General features: G+C 53.7%; 7 protein-coding genes across 7 annotated transcripts; 2 read left to right on the top strand and 5 right to left on the bottom strand.

Moving 5' to 3' along the window:
• Positions 1–135: 135 nt before the first annotated feature.
• On the bottom strand, positions 136–1546 carry V2A60_009056 (S-adenosyl-L-methionine-dependent methyltransferase; the record flags this gene model as incomplete). The annotated part of the gene is made up of 2 exons (XM_083260324.1): positions 136–988; positions 1539–1546. The coding sequence occupies 2 exons, from the start codon at positions 1544–1546 to the stop codon at positions 136–138; spliced, it is 861 nt and encodes a 286-aa protein (XP_083116450.1).
• An 892-nt stretch (positions 1547–2438) lies between these two features.
• V2A60_009055 (translation initiation factor 6) lies at positions 2439–3465 on the bottom strand (the record flags this gene model as incomplete). Its single annotated transcript, XM_083260323.1, has 2 exons — positions 2439–3144; positions 3431–3465. The coding sequence occupies 2 exons, from the start codon at positions 3463–3465 to the stop codon at positions 2439–2441; spliced, it is 741 nt and encodes a 246-aa protein (XP_083116449.1).
• A 1105-nt stretch (positions 3466–4570) lies between these two features.
• On the bottom strand, positions 4571–7444 carry V2A60_009054 (uncharacterized protein; the record flags this gene model as incomplete). Its single annotated transcript, XM_083260322.1, has 4 exons — positions 4571–4671; positions 4726–5571; positions 5633–6347; positions 6569–7444. 4 exons carry the CDS (start codon positions 7442–7444, stop codon positions 4571–4573), a joined length of 2538 nt encoding a protein of 845 aa, XP_083116448.1.
• A 1796-nt stretch (positions 7445–9240) lies between these two features.
• Positions 9241–10524, bottom strand: V2A60_009053 (uncharacterized protein; the record flags this gene model as incomplete). Its single annotated transcript, XM_083260321.1, has 3 exons — positions 9241–10178; positions 10230–10297; positions 10376–10524. 3 exons carry the CDS (start codon positions 10522–10524, stop codon positions 9241–9243), a joined length of 1155 nt encoding a protein of 384 aa, XP_083116447.1.
• Positions 10525–11915: 1391 nt separating this feature from the next.
• V2A60_009052 (cytochrome P450) lies at positions 11916–13464 on the top strand (the record flags this gene model as incomplete). The annotated part of the gene is made up of 5 exons (XM_083260320.1): positions 11916–12244; positions 12304–12334; positions 12393–12533; positions 12583–12586; positions 12821–13464. The coding sequence occupies 5 exons, from the start codon at positions 11916–11918 to the stop codon at positions 13462–13464; spliced, it is 1149 nt and encodes a 382-aa protein (XP_083116446.1).
• A 2028-nt stretch (positions 13465–15492) lies between these two features.
• Positions 15493–16734, top strand: V2A60_009051 (translation initiation factor eIF5; the record flags this gene model as incomplete). The annotated part of the gene is made up of 1 exon (XM_083260319.1): positions 15493–16734. The coding sequence occupies one exon, from the start codon at positions 15493–15495 to the stop codon at positions 16732–16734; it is 1242 nt and encodes a 413-aa protein (XP_083116445.1).
• Positions 16735–17202: 468 nt separating this feature from the next.
• V2A60_009050 (THO complex subunit 1 transcription elongation factor-domain-containing protein) lies at positions 17203–19870 on the bottom strand (the record flags this gene model as incomplete). The annotated part of the gene is made up of 5 exons (XM_083260318.1): positions 17203–17529; positions 17604–18509; positions 18564–18719; positions 18774–19535; positions 19589–19870. 5 exons carry the CDS (start codon positions 19868–19870, stop codon positions 17203–17205), a joined length of 2433 nt encoding a protein of 810 aa, XP_083116444.1.
• Between the last annotated feature and the right edge of the window lie 300 nt (positions 19871–20170).

Here is a 20170-nt window from a genome sequence, read left to right as displayed (position 1 = left end):
ACGGCCAGGCTACCGGGGCTGGTAAAACTGACGAGGTGTTATAGAATAGATGATCTTTACAGTTTTTCAACGTGATGCAATTCAAGTATGTGCTATGGTTGTATTTATTTCATGTACATGGCCCCCTCCCGGCTTCTATGCAGAGGAAGGTGCCGACGTTGCGATTTTACGGAAACACAGTGTACTGATGGTCTGGCCCGAGACGCCACCAAAGCTAAATGTACGATACTTAACCCGGCCCGCTTCCTCGAACGCCGCGCCGTCGACGATCTCGCCGCCCACGAACCAGTCGCGCAGCTCGGCCTCGGTCCAGTTGCAGCTTGTGATGAGAAACAGGCCGTTGACGGGTAGCAGCGGCAGGACGCGCGCCTTGTAGCCCTCGCAAACACGGCGGCCGCGGTCGTCGGTGGCATCGCTCAGCGAGATGGCGTCAAACGTGCCCTTGTCGAGGACCACGTCAAATGTGCCGCCGGTTGTGGTGGAGGATTTCGTCGTCGTCGTCGTTGTCGTCGTAGTAGTAACAGATGACGGCGGGGCCAGGACGGTGGACAAGGCCGGGCCGCGCAAGAGGTCCCATTCGGCAAAGGAGATGTCGGACAGGAGGTTGCGCGAGGCAGCAACCTGCTTGGCCAACCGGATCGAGTGTGCGCTGTAGTCGACGCCAGTCAGGGGACCTCGCCATCCGCGCGCGCGGAGGCTGAAGAGGATTGAGCCGTTGCCGCAGCCGAGGTCGAGGATGGAGGTGGTCTCGAAGGAGAGGCCTCGGGTGGCGGAGGAGGAGGGATCGGGCGGGGGTAATGTCTGGACATTTTCATCTTCGGATAGGGGGGAGGAGCAGGAGGAGGAGGCGTCGGGGATATCGCCGGCGAGGCGCGCGAGGAAGTCGAGCATCTTGTCCTCGGCGTCGGAGTCGTCGAACCACACGGTGCCAATGTCGTCGGGGTTGGCGGCGTTGTTGGCGATTTCGGTCGTGTAGAGCTTATCCCAGCTAATTTTAGCCCTTTGTCAGTATGCCGTCCCTCCTTTTTTTTTTCTTGGGAGACAGCTGGGGAGGATTGGCAGGGGTTGTCGGAATGCGCAAGTTGAATAAGAGAGCGCGGGAAGGAAACGTACTATTCACGAGTGCCGAGCTCGGAAGGGTCGAGGTGTTTTGGCTTTTCCGTCATGTTATGTATATATGCAAGTTTCCTTGCTTTTGAGGGAGACAATTGTATGAGATGAAAGCTACTGTGTATCTCGAGAGACTGGAAAGGGATTTACATAAGATCGTAACGGTGCTCCAATAGTCGATTTTGCCATCTCGGTGTTGTTGGTGGGGTTTTTTTATTGTAGCAACTTTTCTCTTGCTTTGGAGGGGTTAACAGCTACAGTTCAGGCAAGCGGTGAGAGGCATCGGGGGCGCAGGACAAGGGTCGTCTTCCCCCGTGATTCGGCCGTGCTTCCAAAGTTTCACATTCGATTGATTTCAACTTTGCTTTTTTTGGCCAGCAGGGTGTCTAGGCAAGCCGCCCCAGCTCAAGGTATAACAGGTACCAGACGAGTTCATTTTCTTCGAGTCCACGGCCCTGGTGACGAGATTCTCGTTGAGGTGGTGAAAGTAGTCAGTGATGGGAAAGCTGCCGTACAGCACTGCCATGGCAGATTTTCTCCTGATCGAGACTGCAGATAACACAGGCGAGGAAGGGTGTCCGAACAAACCATCGCTCGAAGGGCCTTGCTCTCGCAAGCGACGTAGCCGTTCGGCGAAGCTTTGCACCTGCTGTGACTGTCGAAGAGCTTGCGCCAGCGCCCACCAGGATTGGGCCTCCCCATTGTGTCAATTGGGCGTTTGTTTATTGACTCAATGACTTGCGAGGATTCCTTGTCCGCTTTTGCAGTAGAACATGTAATGCGAGCGTGATAAGACGTGACGGTGGCCCGTTCAACAATAGCGAGACTGAAACAGTCGGTACAAGTCGTAGTTGGCAGTGGACGAACAAGTGCAAGCGTTGCGCAAGCTCATTACTTGTCAGTTCACTTATTCGTATGGCATTGAACATGACGAAACCATTTGATACACAAGCATGAAAAAATCAAGCGGAGATAATCGTCTCTTTCATGATTATGTTCAGTCAACCATATCAACATGGCCGACATTGTGATATTCTAGAGCAGTATCTGGTTGCGCGTGTTGCGGCGCCGAGGCCCATCCATGCCACAACAATCATGATCTTTTTTTTCCACGGACAATTCCGTGTACAGAAAATCCAAAGGAGAATAAACCGGTAAAGTAGTATATCCCAACACCAGGCCCCATGAGCAGCAGTAAAACAGAGTATATAAGCAAAGCTCAAGTTCTCAATCAACCCAAATAAAATCAAGTTCGCCAGGTCATGACTTTAAAATGCATAAAGGTAACAGGAAAAAGGTTAAAACAGGGGAAAAAGCAAAAGCTACATTTAGTAGAAGCTTTCTACCATAGTATCCTTCATGTTGGTGTTGATGTTGCTGGGGCCGTTGCCGTCGCCGAGACGGAAGACGCTCTCAATGACTGACAGCTCTGTGGCGGTGGTATCGAGGCCCGTGACGGCAAGCCAGTCATTCACAACCATGCCGGCGCCGACGACGTTGCTGCCGCGGTTGACGGAGCCCGCCACGAGAGGTACCTGTAGCAGGCTGGAGAGCTCGTCCTGGTCCTGGATACTGGTCTTGGGGTGGACAAGACCGCCCTGGTTGGAGAGACTCATGTAAGAGCCGACAAGGACGTTATCGGCAACGGTCTGGCGGAAGACCTCGACGCCGAGGACGTCGGCAATGATCTCCTCGGTCTCGCGCTCGAGGTCCGGATGGATCAGGGCAATGTGGTCGTTGGCAGCGATGACATTGCCAAGGGCGGAGAGACGCTCCTCGATACGCTGGATGCGCACCGAGTCGGGCAGGGAGTTGCGCAGGTGCTGCAGCTCCTGGTCCGAGGTGGTGGTGGGCACGAGCAGGCCCTTGCGGTTACCCGCGGTGAGGCGGCCAATAATGCGCGTGCCGGCAATGGTGGTGCGCACAATGGGGATGACGTCTTGCAGCTCGGCTTCGAAGACGCTGTAGAAGTTTTCGCTGGCTCCTTGGGAGACAAGAGCGTAAGAGTTTGTGAGTGTAGAAAAGACACCAACCCTACGAGGCGAAGCTTGTTAGCGAGGAGATTCTGATAACAATTGATGTTGCGGTAGGATCCAAAGCTTCTGAGGCGCGCTTTTCCATAGCGGTAATTCCACATGCCACACAATTCCCAGTGCCTCGATAGCTCAACTTCCATCCTTTGCCTGGTCGTCTCGTGCAGAGGGCTTTGCAAGCTGCAGCAGGGTGCGAGGCGGGGTCTTGTGATGGCGGGGAACCAGCAGACAGAGGAATCAAGGACAATTTGTGTGCCAGCCAAGGATCAGTGTATCGTAAAACGTACTCGTTGGAGTTCTCAAACTGAGCGCGGACAGCCATGATTAAAAATGCGTATAATTAAGCTTGCCGAAGAAAAAGTGTGAGGTTCGAAAGTGTTGAAAGTGTTGAAGAGAAACAAGAGCACCCCGCAGATGGTAGATTTTTTTCCTGCCAGAAGGTGCTGTTGTGTGGTAAGGTGAGGTGCTTTTTTTTTTTTTTTTTGCTTGGTCAGTTTTTTTTCTTGTAGTGGGGGGGGAGCGGATTGGGAGCCTTTTATCCATCTTCAGTAACAGAAAAAGTTTGGGTGGCGCGGGAGCTTATCCCACTTCCGAGCGTTTCTAGCTTTCCTGATTTTGATTTTGGTTTGCTATTTTCTTTTCTTTTTTCGTTCAATTTGACCCCTCGTCTGGTGCTTACTGGAGCTGCATCCCAGATCCAGGGGTCTTCTCGTGCCCTCCTTCAGAGTCATCAATGTGCGGCGGCGCTGCACGAAACGAGACCGTTGAGCGCGCCTACCGTTGCTGTAAATCGTTTCTGTCTCGCGGTGACTGTTCACTGCCAATCTGGGTAAACAATGGAGGTCGTGGGTGCATGGCCCATGTAGCTACCTCTACTTACCCAGCTGTCTGTAGACTGTGAGTCAATTCAGGACCCGCGCGACAGTGTCAGCCCCACGCCCACTCCTCCAGCGATGACTCTTACCACTGCCGCAGCTTTACCAAGTTGGGAACATCATTCTTCGTCATCATAAGCTTGACCGGAAAGAGAAAGGTGACTGTGCAAATACTACACCGAGGAATAGATCTCCTGCAAGTGTTGCTCTCGTCATGTTCGCACTCCGTCAATATCGCCGTACTCGACTTGGTACTTGATGAACTCAATCCTATACGCGCAAGATATGTGTATTCCTTCGGCCCCATATTCAAGCCAAAATGACTTTCCCCTTCGCAGGCACGACTCTGCCTGACTTCTATATACGACCCATTCTTCTTTCAGCTCACCACCTCAGTCTGCTCTCGATTGTTCGCTCTTCTGGTATCAACAGCTTCCTCCGCACATCAAACAGGGAAAACACACAACACACAACTAGCGCAACATAAGAAAAACCACCCATTCTGATAAATATTTTTGAATAATTTCATGTGTATATGCTCACGCTAGATGCTTAAAGAGTCCATACCGGTGCCTTGATAAGCACCTGCCGACCCTTGACTTCCAAGGCCATGAATCCGGCGAACCGAACTCTCTTGGGTTCCTGCACGGCACCTGCGCGTCTGTTAGCTCCCATCGGATGCGCCACCCGTAGTTTTGCAGCCTTACCTGTCCTCGTCTTGTGGCTCTTGCCGCCCTTCTCTGGCACCTCGTCGGGCTCAGAGTCCGAGTCGGATTCCTCCGCCCCAGCCAGACGCGGCAGCTCCGTCTTTTCCACCTCCATCAGGTTCGGCTGCACAATCTCGGCTGGCATTGGGTACCAGACGGAAACGTCGCGGCTCTCTAGCGGTAGGTTTGCTGCCACACTGATGGCCAGCTCCGCAATCATCGATGTGCTGCCCTCCACTCCAGGAGGCGGAGGGTCCGTCAGATACGAGTGCAGGTGTGCTGCAAGGTTCGTCGTGGCCTTGAGAATGAGTGCGGCTCTATTTTCGGAGGCTTGCACATTGGGTCTCTTTTGAAGTCCGTCCAGTGTGGCCATGCGCCAGTTGACTATCTTGGTCGTCTGCGCATCAAACTCCTCCGGTCTGTGCATGGTATGGGTATTGCCACGGATGCCCATCTCTATATCCTTTAACTGTGCACTTAGATGCGGGTCGAGGTCTGGGTGAAAGCACTTGTCAAACAGCTCTGCGACGATCCAGCGGGAAATAACCGCGCGTCCAACCGCAGTCATTTCCTGTTTGCCCGTCTTGAGCGCATCTGGGCTAACATAGTTTGCCAGCCAAGGGGGTATGATGCGCCAATCTTTGCGAATATTGAAAGAAAGGTTGTTGATGGCTCCGTTCAGACGGTTGAATCGTGTAGCATATTCGTTGTCGTCCAAGGCCGTTCTCGACTGTGACATGCGTTGGTTGGCAACGGCGTTCTGAAGTTGCTCGACTTGTCCATGAAGCTGCTCAATCTGAGACTTGCCGTCGAAATACAGGCGCTTTACGTTTTTATATTTCGTGACTACACCGGTAAAGACAAGTTAGGCGGTCATCACTGAGTATAAGCGTAGTATGGCACTTACGCAATTCTTTGAACGCTTTTTCACTTTCCGCATCCTTTTCTGCAGTCGGCTGGGGAGTCTCACGGCCTGGGTCTGCCGCCTCGAAATGGCGTCCATCGCCACGATAGGCGGGTTGCCCGCTGCCGACACCTTGTCCCGGCGGGGGCAGTGGACTGGCGGCAGTCAATCCAGAATTGCTATGGCGGTATCCAGGAGGGGGGCCAGCAATGGGATGCTCGGCGTCGCCACTTCGTCGTTGGGGCGCCATACCGGTCGGCTGTTGTAGCGGTTGCGATTGCTGGGGTGATGGTTGCTGCTGGCTCACGTGTTGTGCAGAACCAAGCTGCAGGGCTTGGGGGGTCTGGTTTCGTGGATCTTGTTCGTAGGCAGAAGATTCATGCGAGAGCTGAGATGCAGTCTCTGGGTTCTGCGAACCGGGATAGCCACCAGGGGGCAGTCGGCCTTCTGCCGCCGTTTGCTGGAACAAAATTTGTTGGTGAAGCTGGTGCTGCTGTGTAGATTGCGGCGGGATGTCGAATCCAGGTTGGTTGTCAAACTGTAGCTGCTGGTCTTGCGGGGTGAGAATCTGGCCGGGACCCTGCTGCAGGATCTGCTGCTGCAGGTGAGGCTGTGGGTGCGGAGACGGTTGATATACGAGCTCGTCGTATGAGGAATTATCAAGTTCTTCGCCGGTAACAGGACGCACAGTGTTTATAGAAGACGGGATGCGAGAGTCCTGAAGAATGCATGTCAGCGGGCGGTGTGTTGTGGAACTAAGGCAGGCGTACGACACGGCTCGGTCAAGGAACATTGGCAGGTTTACATAGGAGGCCGTGTTCGTTGATAACGAGTGTGAAGCAGCCAGCAATGCGTGCATAAAAGGGTTGAAATGAATCAAAGACAAAGGAACCTTTGGCTGTGGAGTGCTACTGCGTTTCAGGCTCGGTGCTTGCTTACCCTCTTGTTTGACGAGCGACGGCCTACGCCAGCGCTTGGGTTGTATTGCTGGCTGGCAGGGTGAGGGACGGGTGCCTGCGGGCTATTCTGGCTGCTGCTGGTGGTATCAGAGGTGCCACGGACGGAGCCGAATATTCCCTTGATGATGTGTAGCTTGCGGTTTGTACGGTGCTTTTCGGGCGCGGGCTGCGGCGGCGGGGGTTGCTGCTGGAAGCTTGCGGGGCTAGGGAGGTCGTCGACAGAGGTAGTAGCAACGCCGTAGACCTGCTGCTGATGCGGCTGCTGCTGCTGTTGCTGCTGCTGCTGCTGCTGGAGAAGAGAGCTCTGGGATGGGTAGCGCAGGCTCTGGGAACGGTTCACGGTCGGATCGACGAATTCGGGGTGTTGTTGCTGCTGACGGGCGTCAAAGACGAAATCACCGCCAGGGTGCTGCTGGAGAGGCGAGGGGTTATTAGTGCCCGGGCCGGTGGAGGATGTGCCGCTGTAGAGGTGCGGCGGGGGAGCTGGCGGCGCCTGCGACTGGGACTGCGACTGAGCCTGGTGCGACTGCGGCTGTGATTGTTGCTGCTGCGGCGGCTGCTTTTGAGGCTTGTTGAGACCGACAGTTGACAGGATCGGCAGTCCCTGTTGTTGTTGTTGTTGTTGTTGCTGCTGCTGTTGAAGCAATTGCTGCTGCTGCGAGCGGCCATCAATGGCGTCGTGAGGGCTGCCCGCCGAGGACGACAAGGCAGATTGCGCATCCAGGGCCGAGTCAGCCAGGCCACCGCCTGCACCCGCATCGCTGGCACCGCTACTCTGCGCCCCAGCTGGCAGTTGCTCTTGGAGGCCATGCTGCGAGCGGTTGCTGTGCTTGCCCAGACGTCCAAACGTCGGCATCGGGGCGTGTATCTGTCCTGTCTAGCGGCCAAGGCGGAGGAGAAGAAGGATTTGGGGGGGGTTTGCGACAGAGGAGAGGGGGGGTGTGTGTGTCTGCGGACAGACGATCCAGGGGTAGCTGCTTGGGGATCGGGGGAATATTGTCTAAAAAAAGATTGTTTTGAGAAGGAAAAGAAGAAACGGCACAGTCTTCGGAAGGCGGGAGAATGCAAAGTAGTGGAGGGAGAGGCGCAGCTCTGGATAGTTTGGTTGAGTGGGATGGCGACGGATTGAGGCTGGCTACCTCGATAGCTAGCTAGCTAGTCGCAACCTAAGGTGGTGGTTGGAGGTTGGAGCTCTACTTAGCTTTCTGAACCGGTACCCCAGCGGAATATGGAAATTAATCAGCTCCCGTTTTTTCCTTAAGCGGGTTTTGCTGTTTGTCTTCGCTGTGCTTATTTATGCAGCCCGCATGTCGAAGACCTATCGGCGTAAAATACCCTTTTTTACCCGCGTCTATCAGCTTTCTTTAGGGGGGGATGGTGATGGCTAATAAAAGGGGTGCTATTATGTACTGCATCTTTCCTGGGCACCTGCTTAGGCGAATAAATCCTGTGGGTTACAACATGGCCTAAATGGATCAGTCCAAAAGAAAAGAAAATAGGAAGCTTGGTGGGCAGATTCGCCCGTCCTGAGCTGCGCGCGCTGGCTAGTTCTGTAGTCACCACCACAGCTCTGGTTTTCCTTTAATCCCCAACGCACATTGTCGCCCCATTCTGAAGTCTGGTTTGCTGTGGGCTGTGCACTACCAGTATATAACCACCAGTACCGGAGCTTGCTTGTTGCTTGTCATTGGAGTAGTCGTCATGATCCTGGTCATCAGCATGGGCTCTATTCGTGCTTAGTTCCGTGGCTGTGCTCAGTTTAGCAGTGAGCCCTTTTCTTCGAAACAAAAAAATGCCCACCCGTAACATTAAATCGTGCTGCAGATTGCCGTTCTGTACTCCGTAATCCTCGTGTCAATCGGCGGAGCAAGGGCTCGCAGCCTCTAGGCGGACAGATCTACAAGCTTCCGCCTCGCTACCGCAAGGCTCGTCGGCGCAGCACCAGAAAGAGCCACACCTGGCAATTTTGGACGCGCTCGAGAATTGCAGGGCATTCGACAGCTCCTTGGCTCTTTTCTGCTCGGCTGTTTGCCACAATGTCCCGAACCATTGGTAGCCAAATTGCGCTGGGGCGCCACCGTAGCCAAGGCCATAATGAGGCAGCCCTGCCCTTCCTTGTAGTTGTTGCTAACGAACATGGTTCACGAGCGATCCATTCTATTGTTATCACCGGGTTGCCTCTGTGAATGCGCCGCTAAACTGTACCAGAACGTTCCAAATTGCAAACACAAGTCAAGAGTGACTTTGCACACGAGCATTCTGTGTTGACCCTCGCAAAATTGATCGGCGGCATGGTCAACGGGGCTTGTTCTATCTTTGGATGCTGCTGGTTGGGGCTGTGCCTTGAGCTCGTGGCGTGAGCCTGTCAGGCTGTCACCAGCTCATATTCTCTCCGTGAACTTGGCTGCGTCTATTAATAAAAGAGTCTCATATTAATACTGATAAGCGTCAAACGCGGGGCAGCTCTAACGAATTGCACAAAATGCAATGGGCTATTTGAATCGACAATGTCGGTGACTTGGGGTAACGTATTATGTATTACGGCTTTAGCCTATTTTTTACCCCTCCTAAAATGAATCGTGTCTATGTATTTTACATTACAGTATCCATCAATCTTGCAGTGATCTGCTGACTATACTTTTGGATCTCCGCCTACATAGTGCCTTGTACACCGCCGAGCAGAGCCAACGCAACAAAGACAGCCAGCACGACGATGCTGATCCGGCGAAGAACCGGCTTCTCAGCTCCAAATGCCGCCCACTGTCGATTGAAGTCCGCAATGTGGCCCTTGAGCTGCTCGTATCCGAGCTTATAGTAGACCATGCCACCTAGTGCAATAGAGTAGCCAAAGAACTGGAGCGCCGTGACCCGCGATCCAAAAATAACCATGGACGCGATGACGAGCAGGATGTCCTTGAGGACACCGCAGATGGTCAGCACGACTGCCGACGTCTTGCCAATCAGGAGCACCAGCGATACGTTGAGCATAAAGGCACAGAGGCCGTTGAGGAAAAAGGTAAACAGGCCGACGTGGAGCACCTCGGCCATGGTGCACCGGGGCACTTCGGTGAAGATGGCGATGACGGCATTGAGCGCGGCGCACACGGGCGCAAAGTAGTAGAGCGAGACGAGGGGGTCCATCTTGAGGTCGCCCGACAGCAGGCGCTGCACCATGGTCAGGCGCAGGGCCTCGAACATGACGCCGCCGAGCTGGATGACGAAGCCGGCGAGAACAAAATCAATCTCGCCGACCGAGGCGATGATGACGCCAAGGACAATGACGGAGACGTTGGCTGCCTGCTTGAGCGTGGGCTGGGAGACGCCCAGCGCCCACCCTGCGAGCAGCACGGCCATGGGCGTCGTGGCCTTGAGCATCTGGATGAAGGAGACGGACAGGTACAGGTAGGCAACGTTGCTGAGGATGAGGCTGGCGCTGAAGAAGACGCCGATGGGGACAACGGCGCGAAGGTATATCCGGCCCGTCATCTTGACGGCCTTGCGGCTGTCGAGCATGGTGGTGTAGCGCGCCATGATTTGCGTCACCACGGTGGCGAAGACAAGATGGTACGTCGTGAGGATAACGGGGTACTCTGTTTGGCAGATCAGTATGACGCATGGCGTTCGTTGGAGTGAGTACGTACTGAAGTTGAGCGTATGAAGTACCCATTTATTAAACAAAATAACCAACGATGAAAAGGATATCCAGGCGCTTCATTCATGTCGTTCGGTCAGAATATAACAACGGTTTGCGGATACGGGGAGCATTGGCGGCAATGGCTTCACTCACACGACGTAGATCCACGGCGGAAGCACAAGTCCAGCTGGCTTGGGTGCCTCCGTCTCCGGATTCACCGTGGGCAGCGTCGGCGACGGCGGCTCCTCGACCAAACGCTCCATCTCGACGGGGTCGCCGCCCTTCTTGTCGTCGGCGGACATGGCGGCTGCGGTTAGGGGGGGGGGCGTGTGGACAAGCGGCGAACAATGGTTCCGGGCAGGCGTATCAGGAGTACAGGAGTACAGTTCAAGCCAATTGGGCTCGCCCAGCAACGCGTTTTTAGGCGACGTATTTCACGCGAAGCGTGGTCGGGACTTCGTCAATGTCAAACTGCCCCCCTTCTCCTTTCAGAAAAAAATGTATTCGTCTTAATATAAACATCCCCACCGGCATGCCAAACAAACGTCACAGAGACGGCTGCCAGCCGGACGCTAGCTGGGTCCACTCTCTCACCCGCGAAAACGGCGTCTATCAGCGGCGCAGCTCTCTGCTTTTGGGTTGAGAATCGATAAGTATTGGATGTGTCGGTGTAGCTCCTCCATTAAAGCCACGTATGTATCTTTGTAATCAGGTATCGATTAGCACTCACGTATGTCCGGCCGCACGACGATTGTAAAGGCTTCAGATCGTTGGTCTCATCTAGGGTAGCAACCGCTGCATTGCATGGCAACAGAGTATTGGTGAGAGATGATGCTTGCAGAAAGAGATGGGCTTATTGTTAAGTCAGTATGTTGCACATTACCGGCCCAGCTGCCTCTTGTGAATGATTTTTTGGTTCTTCTCTATCCCTGGCTCTGAGTCTATTGGGGCCGGTACATAGGATTAGAAAGTCGAGAGCCTTATCAGCCATTCCTCCACACACAGGTAGAACCCATGTGTATAGATTTGGGCTATGCCAGCGGCCAAGCTGCCTCCTCGGCGAAAAGTGAATTACACACATGTATCTAGTCAGTCCAGTGACCCCCAAATGACTCGTCGTAACATTATTCTCGGAGTCCTACTGGTAGCTCGGCATGTTTCTCGTGGGGCGCATCTCATGTTAATAGCCCCGCCTGCAGACACGTCTACTAGATATTTAGAGGCATTTGATGTGCAATACGGCTGTCAATCAAGGCATCGCCCATTTACCCCAGGTTTTATCGACTGCTGGCTGCACGTTGTGTAGTGACCAATTCGCACATGGCTGTGTCGGCGGGCCCCGCGGTCGCCCGAAAACCGGGGTAAAACTGTACATGGCGGCGGGCGGCGATGGTCCGCTCCTGTCCCGACGACTAATAAGCGTTGCATTGTCAAAGCCAAAGAAACCTTGACTTGTGGAACTGACTAACTAACTGATAAGGCGCGCCCGATTTCGCCGTGACCAGAGCTATGATGGCCTTGCTTCTTCTTATTAATAAGGTGTTGCTAGGCCCCCTCTATCATCTCTACACCGACACCAACACGCTTTCGTATCCCCTTCGTTTTTCTTATTTCCTGAGAAAGAAGAGTGTTGCATGGTTTGCGTAAAAGTGCACTAGTACGCTGACGCCGGATTACCAACAGCTAATCAGTCATGCTTCTCCTCTCACCGCTGACTGCTGCTGGCGCGCTGGTGCTGCTGGCCGTGATTCATTTGGTGCGAAGCCTGCGATCACCACTCGCCAGATTACCCGGGCCGGCAATTTCCAAATACACATCGCTATGGCTCAAATGGAACGAGATCAACGCGACAAGAACCGTTTACATCCATGCGTTGCACCGCAAGTATGGGCCCGTGGTTCGGGTCGCGCCAAACGAGGTCGCTTTTACGTCGTGGGCTGCGATCAAGGAGATCTATTGCTCGGGGGGCAGCGGCTATGATAAGACGGAGTTTTACGACATGTTTACCATCTATGGAAGACGGTGCGCTTGCAGCTCGGATTCGTTGCAAGGTGGGAGACGCTAACTAAGATTTGTGATAGCACCATGTTCACCACGCTGAACAAGGCAGATGTAGGTCCTAGAACCACCACCCTGTCGAACCTTTGTGATACTGACTCCAAGTTTGAAGCATGCGAAACGGAAGCGGATTCTTGCTGATCGCTATGCAAACACCAATATCCTCAGAAGCGCCTCCATGGATGGTATCCAGGAACGCTCGGCCAAGTTTGTGCGTCGTTGTGCGTCGGCCGCCGGCGCTACCGATGTGTTTGTAAGTGGCTGTTGTTGGCGATATACTTTGGCTTGGCTAACTTATACAGATGTGTATGTCTATCGAAGTCGACATCAATCTTCCATGTGCTGATCTGATCTAGCTCTGCATGCCTACGCCTGTGATTGTGTCACCCACCATCTGTTTCACCCTCGCGGGACTGATTGCCTTGAGAACGAGAACGACGAAAGCATGATGCACCAAGTAGCATCGGATGATAGTCTGCAAAGTGTGTCTGATCACATTCTTTGACATTGCTGTTCGCTGTGACACTGACTGTTTGGTAGACCGGCTCATCTCCCACTACGCCCCCTCTTTGCACCGCCTGTTCGGTAGCGTCTTGTATCTGTTTGCAAAGCCACGAGAAACGCCGCTGGCCGACAATTATGTCCTGGAGACCAGCCAGAGCCACGATCCAGCCACTTTCACTCTCATGAGCCGCCTAGAGGAAAAGTCGGCGGAACTGGAGCCCATTGACATGGCGGCCGAGTGCCTCGACCACATGGCTGCTGGCATCGACACAACAGGAGACGGGCTGTGCTTTCTGCTGTGGGAGCTGTCGCAGCCGCGCTCGGTTGCCATACAGGAGAAGCTGGCCGAGGAGCTGCTTGCGAACCCCCAGGCACCACTGGACCAGCTCCCGTACCTGGACGCCGTCGTGTGCGAGGGTCTTCGGTGCTTACCCCCCATTCCAATGTCCCTTCCGCGCTACGTCCCGGCGGGCGGCCGCATGGTGGATGGTCACTGGCTGCCCGAGAAGACGGTGGCCAGCTGCCAGGCATTTTCTGTGCACCGGATCAATGATGAATTGTTCACCGAACCGGACGCCTTCAAACCGGAGCGCTGGCTTCAGGAGGAGGGGGATGCCGACCGTCGGCGACTCCTGTTTGCGTTTGCCAATGGTGGAAGAGGATGTATCGGGAAGCAGTAAGTTTTGCGCGAACCAGGGGATGTTCACAGCATGTCACTTTACCCGACTAACATGATGACGCAGCCTGGCCCTTGCGGAAATGAAGACTTTGCTTCGTGACGTCTACTCTGAATTTGTTACTTTGCCAGACGCTTCGATGAAGGAGGAAGCAATGGAAATGTCTGATCAACTTATTTCGGCTAGACCTATAGGACAAAGGTGTCTTTTGCATTTCCGACCCCGAGAAGGCGGCGGCAAAGACTGAATGGGGATATGCCAAGGCGCGCTCCGCAAGGATGGACATTTCGACACATGCATACGTATTACAATTGAGAGTACTTTGAGCCACTCACTCTAGAATAAGGAACATGCCGTGATACAGCAGCGACTCACTCCTCTTTGCGGGTCGAAGAACTGGTGGCTCGTCTGATGTCTGATGTCTCGTGTCAAGCGGGATTGAGCGAATGGATGTTTTCAATGTTCCAGCATCGATCGAGTGGTACACGCGGCAAGTCGAGCCTTGCGACGAAAGACAGGCCCACGCAGGGCTGCATTGTGCAGGTGAATGACAGCCACGTAGACAAGCAGAACAGGCAGCGCAGATGCATGCCTGCATCTACTAGCACGAGCCGACCTCGCCAGCAGCCAATAGTTGCCTGGTATATACTGGACACTGCTGCATTGGGCCACACTTCGTTTCCATGCGATTCGTTGGCCGCTGGTAATGAACCCATCTTGTGATGATGGAAGTGGCCTGTTTGCTGCAGAACGGTGCAGGCTGACAGTCTTCTTGTATATTTGGTGCCTGGAGGTGTTACCAAGCGGCAATGCATTTCAACAACCTGCTTGCCTTCCTCGTTGCTCAGAAGGCCTGTGACTCACTGTAGCATTTTTTTTTTCAGTGGATGGATGCGAGCTGGCATTGTAGCGCTGAAACCACGTTTCACCTGCTATTCCCTTTCAATTATTAGGCATACTTGGGTAGGCACCTAGGTAGGTAGGTACTTAGAGTTTCTGTCTCAATAGGTACGACCTCGAGTGCATTGCTGTCTTTACAGTACCTTGTTCTTTTCCTGAAGAAAAAAACATGTCTTGCTCAAACATAGAACTTCCTCGGCATCAACGCAATTCTTTTGCTGCTGAAAGAAAAATCCCCAGAAAAAAAATTACTCACCCAGATACATGTTCCTCACGCGTTGGTTCGCTTCAACCTGCCCTGTCAGCTGCGCCGCTTGCCTGGTCGTTGACTGTTGTCTGCCCCTCCTCCATCCATTCATCCGCCCCCGCCACGCACTGTAACGCCGAAAACTCGGGCCCTACGCGGACTTGCCACATTTCCTATGGTTGTGTCATCCGCGCTGCACAATTTTTTTCGTTCTTTCTTTTTTCCCTTCTTCTTCTTCTCTTCCTCACCCAACCGTGCCAACTGCCTGCACAGCATTTTGCCAATCCAAACAGCTCAAACCCAAACATAGCCTGCAGACTGTTGTATCGGTCGCAGAGCGTCTACCAGCTTCCCAAATTAAAATTCAGCAAAACCCCCGCTTCTAGCACCACCCGTCGTCCACCAGCCGATATCCTCGAAGCCCCCCTCTCGCAATTCGATTTTGCCTGGCTCCCTATCCACGGCAGAAACCGTTTACCCAGCAATACTTTAACTTGTCAAGACTCGTTTATGTATCAGCACGACCAGTTTAACGTGTCCAGACACATCGTCGAGCTGCAGCTGTTTCACATACGGCGCAAACCCTCTTCTCCCGATATCCATTCCGACGGTTGACATTTGCACAACAAAGCAAGAGTTCATGCCTACCATACACAACGCGAGACTTTGTCCCCGAAAACTCATGTCAATCACAAGTGATCATTTGTGATTTCTTCCTCTTGCTCCCGACCAGCTTCTACAGCACCCCCCCCCGCATCGCTTCAGCCAAGTCTTCATGACTGCTTTGCCCGTTCAGATCTCTCCGAGTCCTGCCCAATCCTGCAACATCACTGAAAAAAATCACACAATCTTCTGTTAAAAGACCAAAAAAAAATACCGCCACCATGGTTCTCGTCAACGTCAACCGCGAAGTTAGCGATAACTTCTATCGCTACAAGATGGAGAAGCTCATCACCAAAGTTGAAGGAAAAGGAAACGGTATCAAGACCGTCGTTGTCAACCTCGTCAATGTCGCTAAGGCCCTCAGCCGTGACCCCAACTACGTCATCAAGTACTTTGCCTTTGAGCTCGGAGCCCAGACCAACACCGACCCCAAGGATGATCGTTGGATCATCAACGGTGCTCACGAGGCCGCCAAACTCCAGGACCTTCTCGATGGTTTCATCAAGAAGTTCGTCCTCTGCCGAGGCTGCAGCAACCCCGAGACTGTTGTCATCATCAAGGATCCTCGCATCATCCTCGACTGCAAGGCCTGTGGCCACCGCACCGATGTTGACATCCGCCTCAAGCTCTCTGGCTTCATCATCAAGCATGAGAGCAAGAAGGGCAAGGGTAACAAGGCTGACAAAAAGGCTGCTCGCCGTGCCAAAAAGGAGGCCGCCCAAAATGGCAATGCTTCTGGCGACGAGGGCTCCGACCACTCCGGCGAGAACGGTACCAACGGCCACGATGCTAGCGATGACGAGTTCGATCGCGTCGCTCCCGCTATTGACAGCGACAACGAAGTCCGAGACGACGAGTGGGCTGTCGATATGAGCGAGGAGGCTGTCAAGGCTCGCCAGGCCCAGCTTCCTGACGAATTCAAGGGTAAGCTCAACATTGACGACGACGACGCTGGTGGTGAGAGCGTTTACGACGAGCTCGGTCAGTGGATCCAGTCTCAGGCCAAGGACAAAGGTGGCATCGACAATGTCGACTCGATCCAGGTCTACGTCAAAGCCAAGGAGCTGGGCATCGAGGGCAAACACAAGACTATTCAGGTCCTTGTCCAGACTCTGTTCGACAAGAACATCGCTGCTCAGATCCCCAAGCGTGCTGCCATGATCAAGCAGATTGGCACTTCTGAGAAGCATGAGAAGGCTCTCCTTGGTGGTACAGAGCGCCTCATGGGTTTCCTCGCTGAGGAGAATCCTGACGTGTATCCGCAGATTGTGAAGATTCTGCAGCTGTATTACCACAATGACCTCATCTCCGAGGAAGTCGTTATTCCTTGGGGTAAGAAGGCTAGCAAGAAATACGCTGATCTTGCTGTCAGCAAGAAGGTCCGTAAGGCTGCTGAGCCTTTCCTTAAGTGGCTTGAGGAGGCTGAGGAAGAGGAATCTTCGGACGAGGAAGATGATGAGTAAAACCTGCAAGATTTTGCTTGTCAACTAGTCGTCAGTGCTTCTAGGCCCGACAACATTGTGAATGGCTTCGCTTGCCATGTTTTGTTCTGATGGAAAACGCAGAAAATCAATGTAGTGTGTCCAAAATCCCGAATTACTTTTGATAGCATAAATTGAACCTTGCTTCATATCAATGAGTCTAACGAATTTAAAACGGTGATGGGTATACCTTGATGGGACTGGTAGCTGATGGCTTGCGGCTATCTTGCGGCTATCCTGTGGGTATCGATGAGAATACGTTCACCTTTTCCTGTCTGTCTACTAAGTTTTACAATGTAGAGCCACTCGCTCGCGAAGTCATCTCCAAGCTAAAGGCAAAAGAAAAACAAAACAAAACAAAACAAGAGAATCAGCCGACTAGGGCGCCTGGATGAAAACAACACGGGCTCACTCAGGGCCCATTTTTCTTATTCATGATGATCCCAATACCTACGTAGTTTCTTCCGTCTTTCCATTCATATCTGCCATCTGTGCGTCGCCGTTGACGGCCGCCGCCGCCGCCTCGCTTTCTCCACCCTGATCGTCGCTATCGTCTATGCTGGAGGTCTCGTCGTCGCCATCGTCCTCGTCCATGGCCACGTCGTCCTCAGTCGCGCCGTAGAGAAAGGAACTTAACTCGGCGGCGGCCTTGTCGACATGGTCACTCTCCTCCGCCGTGATGATGACGGTGTCGAAGGTCTCGCCAGCCTCAGAACCAGGCGGACCGACGAGGACGTAACGCGCTTCAAAGTCCATGTTCTTGGCGAACTGGGCGGCCTAGTGTTGTTTGTGAAGTCAGTACATGGGTGCGCGAGTAAACAGGGGGGCCAAGGGGGCCAAGGGGGCCATACCTCGGTGTCGAGTTGGAGGATAGGAATCTTGCCGGCTTCCGTGACGGCGTCAATTGCCTTGATGCTCGTACCGTAGTCGCTGCCGTCGCGCTCGCCGTGCTCCACGAGGCGGTCACCGTCGCGCAGCTGGTTGAACTCGTGCACGCTAACAAAGTGGAATGTCCTGCCATTGGACTCACCCTCCCCCGCAGTGTGCGTCGTGTGCCGCACGACGGGCGCGAACACACCCTTGTGTTTTTCTAGCAGCTTGGTTGCGACGCCGCGGAGCGTATCTGGCGAAGAACCGGCGAGGACCACGGCAGTGCGGTTGGCCGGCATATCTTGCTCACCGGCGGTGACATTGCCATCGCCGTTCTGCTCCTCGTCCTCGTCCTCGTCAGTCGGCTCCGCAAAGATGACGGCGATGGCCTTAGGGTCGTCAATCTTGTCAAAGGCGGCGAGGCGCGTGCGGCTCGCAATGCGTAGCGCGCGCCAGCTCTTGCTGGACTTGCCGTAGACTGCTGCGGCACGGGTCGCGTCGCTGGTGGGCATGTCGATCTCGAAGTCGTCGTCGGCGAGCGGTCGCTGGAAGCTCTCGAGAGCAGGCAGACGGGACCGCTCAGGCGGCCGAAGCTCGTCCATGGTCTTGGATGCGCTTCGGCTGAGAAAGTTCATGGAGACGGCGCCCATAGGTGTCGGGCGCAGCCGCTTACTAGTGGCCATGCGCTCCGCCGACGACTTGGCCTCGACGAAGTCGGCTGCCGTAACGGGCTCCCGCTCTATGGGAGGACAGCTGGCCATCTTCCAGAATACCCAGTTCTTGTCGCGCGCGAGCACGGTCTCTACCATGCGATAGAAGTAGGGGCCGTCGAATCCTTGCTTTAGATACTCTGATATCCGTCGTTTGATTTCTGTAGCCCATCTTGTCTGGCGAGTGTGTTAATTAATGCATCTAGAGTTGGTAAGCAGGGTGCTCCTCACGTCGTCTTCACTCAACTGCTCGCTGTACACAACAGCCTTGTTTGCGGCCGGGAGACCGGCAAGTTTCTGCTTTGCTTCAGTAGATAGAGATAGCAGAAACTCTGTTATGATGAGTGCTTGAACGAGGACATGCCGTCGAAATGACAAGTCGCTTATCTGAGTACTGTGTTAGTATGTATCTTGAGCGCAGTAGAGAATTGGCCTGCCTACCTCCAGTTCGAACAAGTCCCGACTTGTTAGGTATTTAGGATTAAATGCTTCTGCTATTGTTGATGCACTTTCGTCATTACGCTTACGCTTCAACGACCTCTGATCGTCGGCGTGTAGCGATTCGAAGGCTTTCATAGTTTCTTCTAGACTGCGTTTAAAATGAGAAAAAATGGCGGGTTTGAAGAGTGTCGTGGGTTGACTGAAGCTCTCCTGGAGCGACCAAAGCAAAGGGTACAGTTCCTCAGAGCTGAGACGTCCCCCTCCGTCTTTAGGCTTGCCGTCCTTTGCGTCCAACTTCTTCTCGCAGTTGGTCTCAGTTGCTTGGGTGTTGGCGTCAATATCCATTTTTTCAGTATCATTATGTCTAACAGTTTCGTATGCTGTGACGTTTTCGACATGGTACTCTCCGCGTAGGTTCACCGAGCTTCTATCGCCGAGAGGAAAGCACTGGAACATAAAGATGAAAACACGTCCGCAAAAAGCAGTATCCTCGGCCCTTGATAGACGACGTAGAAGCTCATTACAGCTGCGTAGTATAACCAGCTTTTTTTGCGGAAAGTTTTTGGCAGTCATGCGCTCTCTCCGAGACTCGAGAAAGTCAAAGATATGGCGGCATCCTGCGATTGTTTGGCTGTCGAGCAGCTCTTCGACTAGCCAAAAGACAAGCGCCGGGTCGCATTGGCCACCATCGGAGAGTATCGAGAGGATATCGAGGAAATTCCACATACGCACGAAGTCGGGTGAATCGATTGGGATTGATGCCTTAGTGGTTTGTCAGACGGTTGTCGACATACCGATTTTTGTCATGAACTTACGATCAAAGCGCCGAATAGATCTCTCGATGCACCCTCAACAATCGCAAATTGACGGCCTTTCAGGTCTGCCACCGTTGTATCACCGGCTGCGAGGTCATGGTCTTGCTGTGGTAGTGCTGCATCCACCCGCGAGGTCAGGTCCGCGAAGTCGGCCTTGGTAAGTGCGGGCTCAATGCTCCATGTCTGCTTGGCTGCAGAGGCTTCGTCCAGCAGGCCAGCCAGCAGCTTCCCAAACACCTCCACAGAGGCTACGCGAGGCCTGTCCATGTCGAGGGCGGGCATCGCAGCCACTGTGGGCGGCGACTTCTCGCAGCGTGACTACGGGCCCTGGTGCGCCTCTAGGCCGTCTTTGCCTGGCAGAAGATGGGCGCAAAGCTTGCAGAAACCCGCCTTTACTTGCGCATAAGCACACTGGACAACAGGGCTCTTTGGCTTCCGATATCGTTCGATTCGCTGTCGTGTTGTCGAGATGCGAGTTCGCCGTAGGTTGGGGGAGAGACGACGGCAATAGATTGTAAATAGTAAAACCGGAAGTAACCTTGGCGAAAGGGTACACAAGAATGTCAGCAAACATGGCGCCAA

The sequence above is a fragment of the Cordyceps javanica genome, chromosome 6 (assembly GCF_051103115.1).
Source record: "Cordyceps javanica chromosome 6, complete sequence".
NCBI lineage: Eukaryota > Fungi > Ascomycota > Sordariomycetes > Hypocreales > Cordycipitaceae > Cordyceps > Cordyceps javanica.
The sequence above is the reverse complement of the archived record's forward strand: the minus strand, read 5'-3'. Positions and strand labels throughout refer to the sequence as shown.